At 38.8% G+C, this 12643-nt stretch overlaps 1 protein-coding gene across 2 annotated transcripts in view; it reads right to left on the bottom strand.

Annotated features, from left to right (window-relative positions):
* Positions 1–1206: 1206 nt before the first annotated feature.
* PDE6C (phosphodiesterase 6C) overlaps positions 1207–12643 on the bottom strand; it is a 53497-nt gene continuing 42060 nt past the window's right edge. The window contains exons 16-22 of one of the 2 annotated variants that reach the window (XM_056130398.1): positions 10560–10660; positions 8565–8672; positions 8400–8463; positions 5304–5378; positions 4802–4885; positions 4099–4255; positions 1207–1438 (exon numbers count right to left, since the gene is read on the bottom strand). In XM_056130398.1, the coding sequence (XP_055986373.1) occupies positions 1377–1438; positions 4099–4255; positions 4802–4885; positions 5304–5378; positions 8400–8463; positions 8565–8672; positions 10560–10660 (651 nt within the window). In that variant the 3' untranslated portion in view covers positions 1207–1376. Of the gene's footprint in view, positions 1439–4098; positions 4256–4801; positions 4886–5303; positions 5379–8399; positions 8464–8564; positions 8688–10559; positions 10661–12643 lie in introns of both variants that reach the window. The other variant, XM_056130397.1, reaches the window with a different exon arrangement.

Here is a 12643-nt window from a genome sequence, read left to right as displayed (position 1 = left end):
AGTGCTACCCATTGCACAAAGTACATCTCTGGGAAGCAAAATGCAGTCAATTGTGAACTATCAGAAAACAGCATATAAAGTTTAAGTCAACATTGGAAGTCCCCTGATTTATTAAATTATATCTTTTTCATCTTATATAAAGTGGAATCTTAATATTGTAGCAAAAAGTATTACTAGCAATTAGTCAATTACTAATCCCATGCCCAGTAGAACTGATTTTAGTAATAGAATTTATGTAACTAAAACATTTGGGGGGGGCTAGGTTCGACGATTCCCAGCATCACATATGGTCCCTTGAGCACCACCAGGAGTAATTCCTGAGTGCATGAGCCAAGAGTGATCTCTGTGAATTGCCGGGTGCAACCAAAAAGCAAAAACAAAACAGTTTTTGTTTGGTTTTGGTTTCTAGACCACACTCGGCTGTGCTCAGGATTTACCCCGAGCTCACTGTTCAGGGGGTCACTCCTAGTGGTGCTTGGGAAGTCATATGGCATATCAGGGATTGAGCTGGGGTTGACCCTGGAGGGACTGCCACATGCACAGCAGCCAGCACCTGGCCCCCAGCACTGTCTCTGGCCCCACAGAGGTAAGTATCGCAGGTGGAATAAAGTATTGTATCCTTTGACAGTGCTGTCTACATATCCCCTGTTTCCATACATTCTACACTGTATATAATCTCACACTGACACATTGAGAGATCTTAGTTCAAGAAAGGGCTTACGGTATAAACAGTAAGTCTCATGAGCTAAATTTTGTCACTTCTCAAATCCATATGTTAAAATTCTAGCTCCCAGATCTTCTTAGTATGTGACTCTGGCGATGGACCATGTAGCTCGGCTAGATTCATATGAATGGTGTCATTAATAAAAGTAAGGACACTGATACACACATAGTACATGTACAGAGGGAGGTGGCCTGACAAACCTCAGAACAAGGCCTTATAAAACCAATGTGCCAGCACCTTTACCTTGGTCTTCAAGGCACCACAGTGCTAAGAAAAAAATCTGAGTTCTTTAAACTATCTAGTCTGGTATTTTGTTGTTAACTTTTGCAAATGAATGCAACCAATAAAAACTTTTAAAGCATTGGTGACATTTCAAGATTATATATATTTAAAACATTCTGATTCTCCCCCCCCCAAAAAAAAATACAACTATTTCTGTCTTGTTTGTACTTTTATTCAACTTTGTTTTTCCCTTCAGGTTTTCAGGCTAACACTGTATTTTCTCTTGATAGTCTCAGGGACAGCTTTTCTAAAGGTCCTCATACTCTATGTGGTGCTTTGCTGAATGTTCCTTGCTGAAGTTCATTTGAATGTTTTGCTTTTCTTCAAAAATGGAAATGACACTCAAAATTCAGACTAATGGCTTAGTTTATCATAACATTAGACATGTTTTGGACTTTTTGTCAGCAGCACCACTTCCTGAATCTTCAGCAGCTTAAATGAAAAAGAAGAAAACGAGTATTAAAATCTAGATATCAAGTGTTTTACTTTAATGGTCTATGGTAACTACCAACTTTATAGCCTAACGGTTTGATATTAAGAATTAACCTTTAACTTTTTAAATTCACATTTAACAATTTCTAGTTAAAAAGCAATTTCATAAAGAGCCAGTTTAGATCTCTGTTCTTCAAGAGAATATCTGCACTTTAGTCTGTGAATCTTGAATTGTTGCTTGTAACAGACAAAGTTTGATTCTGGAGATAAAAATGTTTTTAATCAGCAGAGAATTCTCGGAGAAAAATTAGGAAGTAGATTTTTCATGCAAGTAAAGCATAAGAGATGCACATTCAATATATTGCATACTAAAAGGAATCAAAGGATCTAATATCCCACTGACCATAAAATTGAGATAATCATTAAATTTAGTTGTACCTTTAATTTTACTTACATAGTGGAAATTACCATCTTGGTATCTTTTTCTAAAATCCATATCAGGTTTTAATGGTTTTCCAATTGTTCTGGACGATAAATTCTAACCAAGACATTCAAGACATGGTCAGGCAGAGCTTCCTGCATCGTTAGCATCATCTGATTCTTGTGCTTTCCTTGCTCTTTTTTTTTTTTTTCAGTCTTTTTTTTTATTGAGTGAAACACCATGAGGTACAGTTGTAGACTTACAAACTTTCGTGCTTGGGTTTCAGTTATACAATGATCGAGTACCCATCCCTCCACCAGTGCCCATTCTCCACCACCAGTGATCCCAGTAGCCCTCCCACTCCCCATCCTATCCTCCCCCCCCCCCCCCCACCTCTATGGCAGGGCATTCCCTTTTGTTCTCTGTCTCCTTTCGGGTGTTGTGGTTTGCAAAAGAGGTATTGAGTGGCAATCATGTTCGCTCTATAAGTCTACTTTCAGCATGCATGTCCCATCCTGGGAGGATTCTCCCAACACCCTTTATTTGGTGCTCCCTTCTCTATCTGAGCTGCCTTTTCCCCCTAGCAGGTGCGGCTGGCCTCCAAGCCATGGAGTAAACCTCCTGGTACTTATCTCAGCCATTCTTGGGTGTTAGTCTCCTATTTTGCCACTCTATGTTCCCCAGAGGAATGCAATCTTTCTATGTCTGTCCCTCTCTTTCTGACTCATTTCGCTTAGCATGATACTTTCCATGTAGTACCACTTGTAATGTAAATTTCATAACTTCATCTTTTCTAACAGCTACGCAGTACTCCATAGTCTCCTTGCTCTTTAGACTCCATCCGGCTACACAAGGTTTTAAGTTTACAACAAGCTATTTTTACATCAAGACTTTTGTGCCTATTTAGTTTTTACCTTTACTTCCCAAGCCTTTATATTTTAATTTAGTCAAGGACTACTGTTTTCAAAATCAGCATAAGCCTTCTTCAGAAAGGCCTTCACTGAGGCCCTAGCTGTACACTTTATGTTTCTTGTGATGTTAACAATTATAGTTAGATAATCATTTATATGTCTAGCTCTTTTGCCATATGGCAAACTATGTGAGATGGAGGCCTTATCTCTCCCCAGGGTATCAGCATAGGAGCACAGGACCTTGTACAAAATACCCTCAAATACTATGTAAGTGAGTGGATATTCGAAATAGAATCTCCTATTCTTATTCTATACTTCCTTACCTTTTAAGGAAAATGCTTTCTCTCTGTGCATTCTGTTAAATACCACCAGATACTTAGAACCATTTAAAAGGAATGTTTTGTCATCCTTTTCTCAAGACTTTTCCAGATATAGATGACGTCTATGTTAAACCGTCAATCTTTTGGAGAACCCTTTGAGTACTGAGCTCTCCAGACAAAATGCAAAGCCCTGGCATTAGCATTCCTCTTTAAGATGACTCAAATAATCTGATGAATAGCTGGCCCTAAGTATTTCAGATTTTATTTTATTCATTTGTTACTTTGGAGGGCCCCACCCAGTAGTGTCCAGGGGCTTGTGCTCTTGGCTTGTGCTCAACTAGAGTCTCCTGACACGGTCAAGGGACCATACACAAGTGTTTTATCTCTATTTTCTCTCAAAAGCACTTTAGTGTAAGACAATTCTGGAGTCAGTGTTTAAAATGGAGAGTGATTTTCAAGTAAAAACTTCATCAGGAAGTAGCCGTGTGTGGAGGCACTTGGTGGATAGGCAGTCTTAGGACATCCTTCAGGTCACCCATGCTGCCATCCAGCTTTCCACGTGGGATTTGAATCTGAGAGCAAGACTGGATATCTGTAAAATTACGTACAAGGGTGTAGCAAGTTCAGAGACATTAAGCATGTTGCCCAAAGTCTCGGAGCTAATGCATAATATCGGAATTGAAATTTTTTCCTCACCTTACCCCGTTTCCATTTACTCTGTGACTTCCATATTATTTCCAGAAGCAATAATCTACCTAGATCCCTCCAAAGCAGTTCTAGAATGAATAAAGGGTCTAGCCCCAACCTTCACCTCATTTGGACCATCACTTCCATCTGTGTTTTAATGAGATCACGTTTGAACCCTCAAACCCATGAGTCAACTTAAAATTGCCAGTCTGTACACAGTAATGCAAGTTTCCGGTTTGTGTGTTTCTGCGGATATATGAGATTAAGCTCAACCGGAGCCTTCCAGTACTTTACTAGAGGGGGGGGAAATAGACACTTTACCTTTAACGACCATGTTTCCTTCTTCCTTCTTTTTTGTCTCCTCTTCAATTACCTTCATTTTTGCATCATACTCATCAGCTAGAGACTTCCATTCGACTCTATTATTCTGAAGACCGTTCAGCATCGGGGTGATTTCTTTGTGAAATCTTGAGAACTCCTAGAAAGAATTTTATATTAAAAATGAAAAGTTACATAGTTGATATTGAATGTTCTCAGAAGGAGCTGTAAGGAATTGTTATAGTGTTCACAACTGCTAAAATGAACTGAATTCAGTGGCTTGTATTAGAATCTTTCTTGTCTGCCTAAATCCATTCAGTTTGCCTTCATCTGAGTTCTCCTTTATCCCATCCCTGAATGAGAGATGAGCGGAAGCTCCCAAACTCTTTGTTTTACCACCTGCTTTTCAGAACAATACAAAACAATCTCACTGGAAATTTACCTTAGCTGAATAAAAAGAAAATACCCCCCTACCAACTGCACCCAGACTACACCCCACCCAAGCATTTCAGCGCCAACCCCCTCCCGAGGGTGGGGAATATCTCCTACTTTGGGAAATGCTAGCTTAGAGTAATACTTCAAAATGCTTTGGAGAAAAGATGCCTTAGTGGTTTTCTGGGTGGGTCACTTTTATATCTGAGTTACAGTTTCAAAGAAAAAATATCGTTTAAATGATTATATATTTCATTCAAGACATTTTACTTACTTTATATACAAAAGTACAAACAAAATCAATAAACCCAACTTGAAGTTTAGGTAGTTCATCTTTTTTGTTTCTGTCCATCATAGGCTAGATAGAAAAACAAACAATTCCTTTTAAGATAGTTTTCTAAGATTCAGTGAACACATTAGTGACACAGCTCTCTCTATATATTTAATGTAGGAGTACTGCTGTTTAAGTTGATTAAGTGATTGAATTGTGCATGAACTCCACATTACATTTTAAAAACTTTTAATTGAATATCCTTGAGATAGAGCATTATAAAGCTGTTCATAATCGGGCTTCAGTCATACAATGATCCAGCGCCTGTCCCTCCACCAGTGCATTTCCTACCACCAATGTCCCTTTTTCCCCCGCCACCATCCCCCAACACCTCCCCGCCCCCAGCCTCCCTGTATGGGAGGCACTCTCCTTCCTGTTTCTCCTTTTCCTTTTGTACAGCAATAATTTTTACAAGTAAAAGCAATTTGTATGTGAAGATACTTGCAATAGGTTGTTGCTGCAGTACTGTTCTCTCCAGATCTCCTTGTTCCCAAAATTCATTGGCAACCATAAGTGCAACCTGAAAATGAAGAAAGACTTGGGTCAGGAAAATCACTGTAGAGGATTTTCATTTTATTAGTATGAGGACTGTTTAAGGATGGAGTTTATCATCAATGGTTGAGGCCTTGTCATACCATATGTTCTTCGATTTTAAAGAGATGACATGTACAGATTATATTAAAACTGGAGAGGAGTTTCTCTTCCTATGTTAGTGTCTAAACTCATTCTGGGAATGCTTCCTATTTGCCATTGCCATCATTTTTCACCAATACAAAGGGGGATGTGGAGGATGTTTGGTATCATGATTTATTGTGTTTCAGCTTTGATGCTTCCAAAACCCTCTATTCTATTACCCTGTTTGTCTGTCAGTATCTATCATATATCTGCATGGCACATGTATATGCACACACATGGTGATTAGATCACAGCTTAATTACAGTGTTGAGAATATTTGAGGGTTAATATAAGGTTATCATAGTTTCAGAAAACTATCAAGCTCATTAACTGTCTTACTTTAGCATGAGTCAGCCTTGAAAATGTAGTAATATGACCTTTTACTGTAAGATGCTCATGATCTTGTGAAGACAGTTATGTAAACAATGTGATAAGCCTTATAAAAATAAGGTCCCCCATGTTTCACCAGGAATGATCCCTGAGCACAGAGGCTAGGAGTAAGCCTTGAGCACCACTGGGTGTGCCTCCCAAAAAAAGTAAAAGAAAAAAAGTCTAATGAGAATAGTAGTATGAAATGCTAAGATCAAGAGAAGGAAGTAAAGATATATTTATGTGGAAGGTTATATTTATGCATATCAAGAATAACAGCTGTTGGCAAGATAAAGAGAAAAGCAAGATAGTGCAGAGATAATTGATTCTCCAGAGCTTATGTGAGTAGAAGCTTAAAATGAGGCAGTGACATGGGACAGTGATAGAAAAGGAATTGAGGAATGTGAGGCACAGGTAATAACGCAAGCTTTGTAAATAATTTTCGACTTTAAAAAAATTGTATTGAATCACAGTGAGATACATAATTACAAGGTTCTTCATGACTGGGTTTCAGTCATATGATGTTCCAACATCCTTCCATTCACCGGTGTACTTTTCCCACCACCAATGAACCCAGAATCTTTCCATCCCTCCTACCCCCACCCCCACCCCTGCCTCTGCGGCAGACACTTTTATTCTCTCTCTCTCTCTCTCTCTCTCTCTCTCTCTCTCTCTCTCTCTCTCTCTCTCTCTCTCTCTCCTTGTATCTTTAGATTAGTGCTTTTAATTTTCTTAAGTTCTAGGGCACTTTTTAAATTCCTTAAGTTTGGGCTACCAAGAACTTGAGAAAGCGAAAGCCAAGAAAGATTAAAGTAAATCCCACCTACTCCCCCCACCCACTTTTCTAAAGTGACTAAAGTGACTACAACTTTTTGAAGGGAATGGTGAACATTTGCTTTTTTTTTTTTTGAAAAAAGAAAAACAAGTTGAAAAACTCTGACACTGGGAGTTTAGGTTTCTAAGTAGTGGGGTGACTGAGCAGAGCTCCAACATTGCCAGCAGCAGGGCAGAGGAAGGCTGGGGAGTGATAAATAATGAGATCAATCATAGAGAGGTGGCTATGGCACTTCTGTTGAAAGTTAGGTGGGAGGGGCTGGAGCGATAGCCAGCGGGTAGGGCATTTGCCTTGCATGCAGCCAACATGGCCGACCCAGGTTCGATTCCCAGCATCCCATATGGTCCCCTGAGCACCGCCAGGAGTAATTCCTGAGTGCATGAGCTAGGAGTACCCCCTGAGCATTGCCAGGTGTGGCCCAAAAAGAAAAAAAAGGTGGGAAAGAGAGGAAATAGAGGAGAGGGACTCCCCCAGAACCATGGGTTCCAGGGAGGACTGTAAAGGACTGTAAAGTCCTGATAGTTAGGACTGTAAAGAGGAAGAGGAAGAGCAGGCATGTCAGAGCAGAAGGAGCATGGATGCTTGATTTTGGACTTGATCACAAATATTCTATCTTTAAAAAATATAACCCATGTTCACAGTTAAACCAAGTTCACCCCAACTTCTCATCCTTTAAAGAAAAATTCTGATTAGGGTTTTTCATATAAATTATGAAGGGGAAAAGAGAAACGGTTCATCTGGTTCATCTAGTCAGTAAGTGTAAACTGGTGCATTCCATCTCTCCTCAAGAGTAAAGAAGAACTTCCATGATGGGCACTCTAACATAAGGTTGAAATCTTTAATTGACAGGTAAGGGGCTGGAGAGATAGCACAGCAGGTAGGGTGTTTGCCTTGCACGCGGCTGACGTGGGTTCGATTCCCAGCATCCCATATGGTCCCCTGAGCACCGCCAGGAGTAACTCCTGAGTACAGAGCCAGAAGTAACCCCTGTGCATCACCGGGTGTGACCCCAAAAAAGCAAAAAAAAAATTGACAGGCGATTGCTGATTGTAGAAGGGACAAGAGTTAATTCCCCTATAATGGAGCAAAGCACCTCTAAATCATCCTTGTCTTGTGCTGACATCCCTATTTAAAAAAAAAAAAACTCAAAACATTCCCTGATTTTCTAGAAACTTTTCACAGCCTGTCAGTGGTAAGGAATTCCCTAACAGGAACAATTTATTTTTGTCTTAACTCTTCAGCTTCCTTTTTTTGCTTTCAGTTTAAAGAGAAACCAATTGTGAAATGACAAGGTCAATGTAATAAAAGGCAACACTTACAAAATATGTAATCATATTTGCTAGCTATAGCACAGCGGTAGGGCATTTGCCTTGCACTCAGCCAACATGGCCAACCTGAGTTCGATTCCTCCGCCCCTCTCGGAGAGCCCGGCAAGCTACCGAGAGTATTCGATATGCCAGACACAGTAACAACAAAGTCTCCAATGGAGACGTTACTGGGCCCGCTCGAGCAAATCGATGATCAACGGGAGGGCCTTTACTTTTTTACTTTATTTGCTAGCTATAATGAAATTCCAAGCTTGTAGAGCAATTCCTATTCATTTTTTTTACATGGAATTGAGACAGTACTTGGGAATGTGACAAAGAAACGTTCTAGACTCACCTGACTTTGTACTTCCCAGGGCTTAGTGATAGCTGACAAGTCACATGCGGTCATCATCATTGCCCTTTGGAAGAAAAAAATTATTAAAATTGAAAGAGAAACTCAAAACGTGTTGCTTTTGCCAAAAGGAGGGGGGGGAGTGGAGATAAAATTTGAACTACTCACATGATAATCTCTTTTTTGGTTGGATCAATCGTTACAAATTTGATGGCTTCTTGTTCAGTTTCCATTTTCTCACAGGCATCTACAATTTTTTGAAACATGGTTCTTTTTCTAAAAAAAATACAACTGTGCAACAATTTTAGCATATAAGAACAGAGAGAAAAATTCATCTTTAACATGTGCTTTTCAGATATCCTGTTCCTATCTTGCATAGGATGCCTCAGAGTGGAGTCTAAGGGGCCAGGGCTAAGAAAATGAGGAAGACTTATGATCTCCTAATACAAAGGGCGTAAGGGAATATACACCAGCCATGGACAGAAAAAAACTGATGAGTTGGAATACATTAAAGCTAAACATGTGATAAAGGAGACCACATGATAAAAATAAATGTCACAGACTTTTATGATACTCTAATGCCTTAAAACAATAAAACTGCCAAAAAGATATAAGAAGATGATCAATCTCACTGGTAAACAAGAATACATCGATGAAGCATGTAGTTGGGGATTATTGGCAATGAGTTTGAGGAAGTAATAAAACCAAGATATAATCTGAAAAGAAATTATTTACTCTCTCACTAGTCCTTTTGTTAGCTTCTAAAGCATGAAGGCTGAACCCCTTTTAAAAATTATTTTCAGGAACCAAGACCTGGTAAGACTCAGTGATGCAATCCAGAAGGAGAAGGTCGAACCTCCTCAGTAAAGGAGAAACTTCTGTAGGAACTAAAGATTATACCTATATATGAATATATACATATATATATATAAAATCTCAATAGCCATAAGTTCAAAGTTCTTTTACCCTTGACAATGCCATGGAAAGGACTTTTACCTACTAGAAAGCCCGTAGGCCAGGGCAGTTCAAAAAACCAACTTTACAAAAGCAAGTTGCTGCACATTTTCCATTTATGGGATTGCCCTCATCCCAATTTGGGATGTATTATTGCTGCTCTTATATGTTCCTAAGTAAAAGTTCTTTGCTTCACTCTCTGTCTTCTCCTAAAATTCAACAAAAATAGGCAACAAACCTGGAATTCTGTGCAGAGGTGAGAACCTTAGCATTCACCCATTATGGGTGCCCAGGCGGACTTTTACCAGCCTTGAGTTCCCTGGGCATTTCCGCCACTTCACAAGTAGGTGGAGCCAAGTCAGGGATGAGGCAGCAGCTCCCTCTCTGTCCTGGCTGCTACTGCCTGCTGTCTGGTTTCATAAACATCCCCCTGGCAACCCACATTTGAAGAGACCATGTCGGACTTAACCAAAAAGGTTAATTTAAATGTGCCTGGATCAAGAACATATTCTCCCTGAAGACAGGGAGAATATGTATGTTTTGTACTATTTTGGTGAGAATCTGAATTGGTACAACTACTTGGTGGTACAGTTTCCCTTCATGCTTTAAAACTGAAGGAAAATGCCACAATTATCCCATTTCTAGATATGTAGCTTAGAGAAAGCCTCATTTATATATGAATATATTAGTATTTTCCAATATTAGAAAAATAGGAAGCCAATTTAAATGGCTATGAATGAATTGTGAAATTAATCATAATATTCATGCAGCTGAGTATATAGTTTGAATAATTAAATTGAATTTCCATTTATGTGAATCTTTTAAACATACTGTGTGGAAAAAAAGCAAGTTGTATGATATAATTTGTGGGAATATTTTAAATATAATACTCAAAAATATGAATAAAGGGATGAATACATATTGACATAAAGATAATAAGATTCATTTTTATATTTTGGGTTTAGGGGTCACATTTATTAGTGTCTGGGGCTACTCTTGGTTTTGTCTCAGGTCACTCCTGGGGGACAATATGCAGTATTGGGGATCAAACAACGGTTTGCTTAATGTTAGGTGCTTAGCTATATTAAGTAAAATGAAATGAATGTGTGCATGAATAAATACCTTTTAACTTAAATTTAAAAGCTCACAAATGAACATTAAAATCCCAAAATATATGGGAGTACTGTGGGCAGGGAGTTCTATACTTACTTGAAATATAAAGCCAGGTCAGTTGCTATTATTGCAATTTCAAACAAATGAATAACTGTTTCAAACTGGCGTTTATTTAGGTTCTGGAAGATGTTTAAACTCTGTAAGATGAAAGTTCATAATAAGGTACAATTATTAATGTGTTTTTGATTCAACAAATATACCAACCTAGGCTTAACAAATTATCAAGATCACGATCATCCTGTTGTTTGTCAATTTCCTCGAGCAGGCACCAGTAACATCTCCTTCTTCCTAGCCCTGAGATTTTAAAAGAGCCATTTCAATACTCTTTCAGGATTAGGAGAATGAGACCCATCACTGTTACTGGTATTTGGCATATCGAGTATGACACGGGAAGTTTGCCAGACTCTGCCGTGCGGGCAGGATACTTTTGGTAGCCTGCCAGGTTCTCCAAAGGAAAACTAAGATAATAAGACGTTGCGCAGACGCGAATTATAACAAATTATAAAGAGAAGAAAAATGTTTTTTATTTTGCTTTCAATTTTTAATTCTCAGATTAAATATAATACTGTACCTTAAGTATGATTATTTCAACTTTAACAATAGATACAATTAACAAATGTTTATATAATCAATGTGTAAGCTTTTATAGTAAATAAAAGTGTTTTCTTCTAGGACCATTAAAAAGTAAACATAAAGTTTTGTTTGTATTGAGGAACATTTTGTTTGTTTGTTTTGTTTGTGGGTCACATCTGGAAATGCTCAGTGCTTACTCCTTGAGGACTCAGGGAACCTATGGTGTTTCAGTGGTCAAACTTGGGTTGGCCACATACAAGGCAAATGCCCTACCCACTGCACTATCTCTCTCCACTCAGTATTGGAAACTTTTTTAAAAAATTTTTATTAGTGAAACACCATGAGGTACAGTTGTAGACTTACAAATTTTCATGCTTGGGTTTCAGTTATACAATGATCAAGTACCCATCCCTCCACCAGTGCCCATCCTCCACCACCACGGGTCCCAATATCCCTCCCACCCCACATCCACCCCATTCCACTCTGCCTCTGTGGCAGGGCATTCCCTTTTGTTCTCTCTCTCCTTTTGGGTGTTGTGGTCTGCAAAAGAGGCACTGAGTGGCAATCATGTTTGGTTTATAGTCCACTTTCCGCATGCTTCTCCCATCCTGGGAGGATCCTCCCAACACCCTTTATTTCTCTATCTGAGCTCCCCTTTCTCCTAGCATGTGTGGCTGGTCTCCAAGCCATGGAGCAAAATTCCTGGTACTAATCTTGGCCACTCTTGGGTGTTAGTCTCCCATTTTGTTGCTTTATGTTCCCCAGATGAATGCAAACTTTCTATGTCTATCCCTCTCTTTCTGACTCATTTCGCGTGATACTTTTCACTTGTATGTAAATTTCATGACTTCATCTTTTCTAACAGCTCCATAGTACTCCATTGTGTAAATGTACCAAAGTTTCTTTAACCAGTCATCTGTTCTTGGGCACTCAGGTTTCTTCCAGTTTCTGGCTATTGTAAAGAGTGCTGCAATGAACAAACAAGTGCAGATGTCACTTCGACTATACATTTTTGCCTCTCGGGGATATAGTCCCAGGAGTGGTATTGCTGGGTCAAATGGGAACTCAAATTCTAATTTTTTGAGAATCTTCCATACTGTTTTGGTATTGGAAACTTTTAATAAAAATCTGATAACTGTCCAATTAAAAAACATATTAAATAATCCATCAGTAATTCCAGAATAATCAGAAAAGCATTGTAAAATTTTCTTAAGCTACAAATTACTCCAGTACTTTTGTATGTGTGTAAGAAATAAAATCTTCCCAAGTTATTCTTAAAATGTTTTATTGCAACTACAGTTTGTTGTTTTTCGGGGGGCCACACCCAGTAGCTCAGGGGCTACTCCTGGTTCTCAGGGATTACTCCTGGTGGTGGTCAGGATACGTTATGAGGTGCCAGGGACCAAAGTAGGATTGATCACATACAAGGCAAAAACATTAATCCCACTACTATCTCTCAAGCCCCATAACCATTTTTTTTTATAACTTTTAGATTTTTTAAAAAAGTTTTTAGACTTTTCTTTTACAGTGTCTTACAATAATAGCCT

Source organism: Sorex fumeus, unplaced genomic scaffold, assembly GCF_029834395.1.
Source record: "Sorex fumeus unplaced genomic scaffold, SorFum_2.1 ptg000078l, whole genome shotgun sequence".
NCBI lineage: Eukaryota > Metazoa > Chordata > Mammalia > Eulipotyphla > Soricidae > Sorex > Sorex fumeus.
This window is presented reverse-complemented; position numbering and strand designations above follow the sequence as displayed.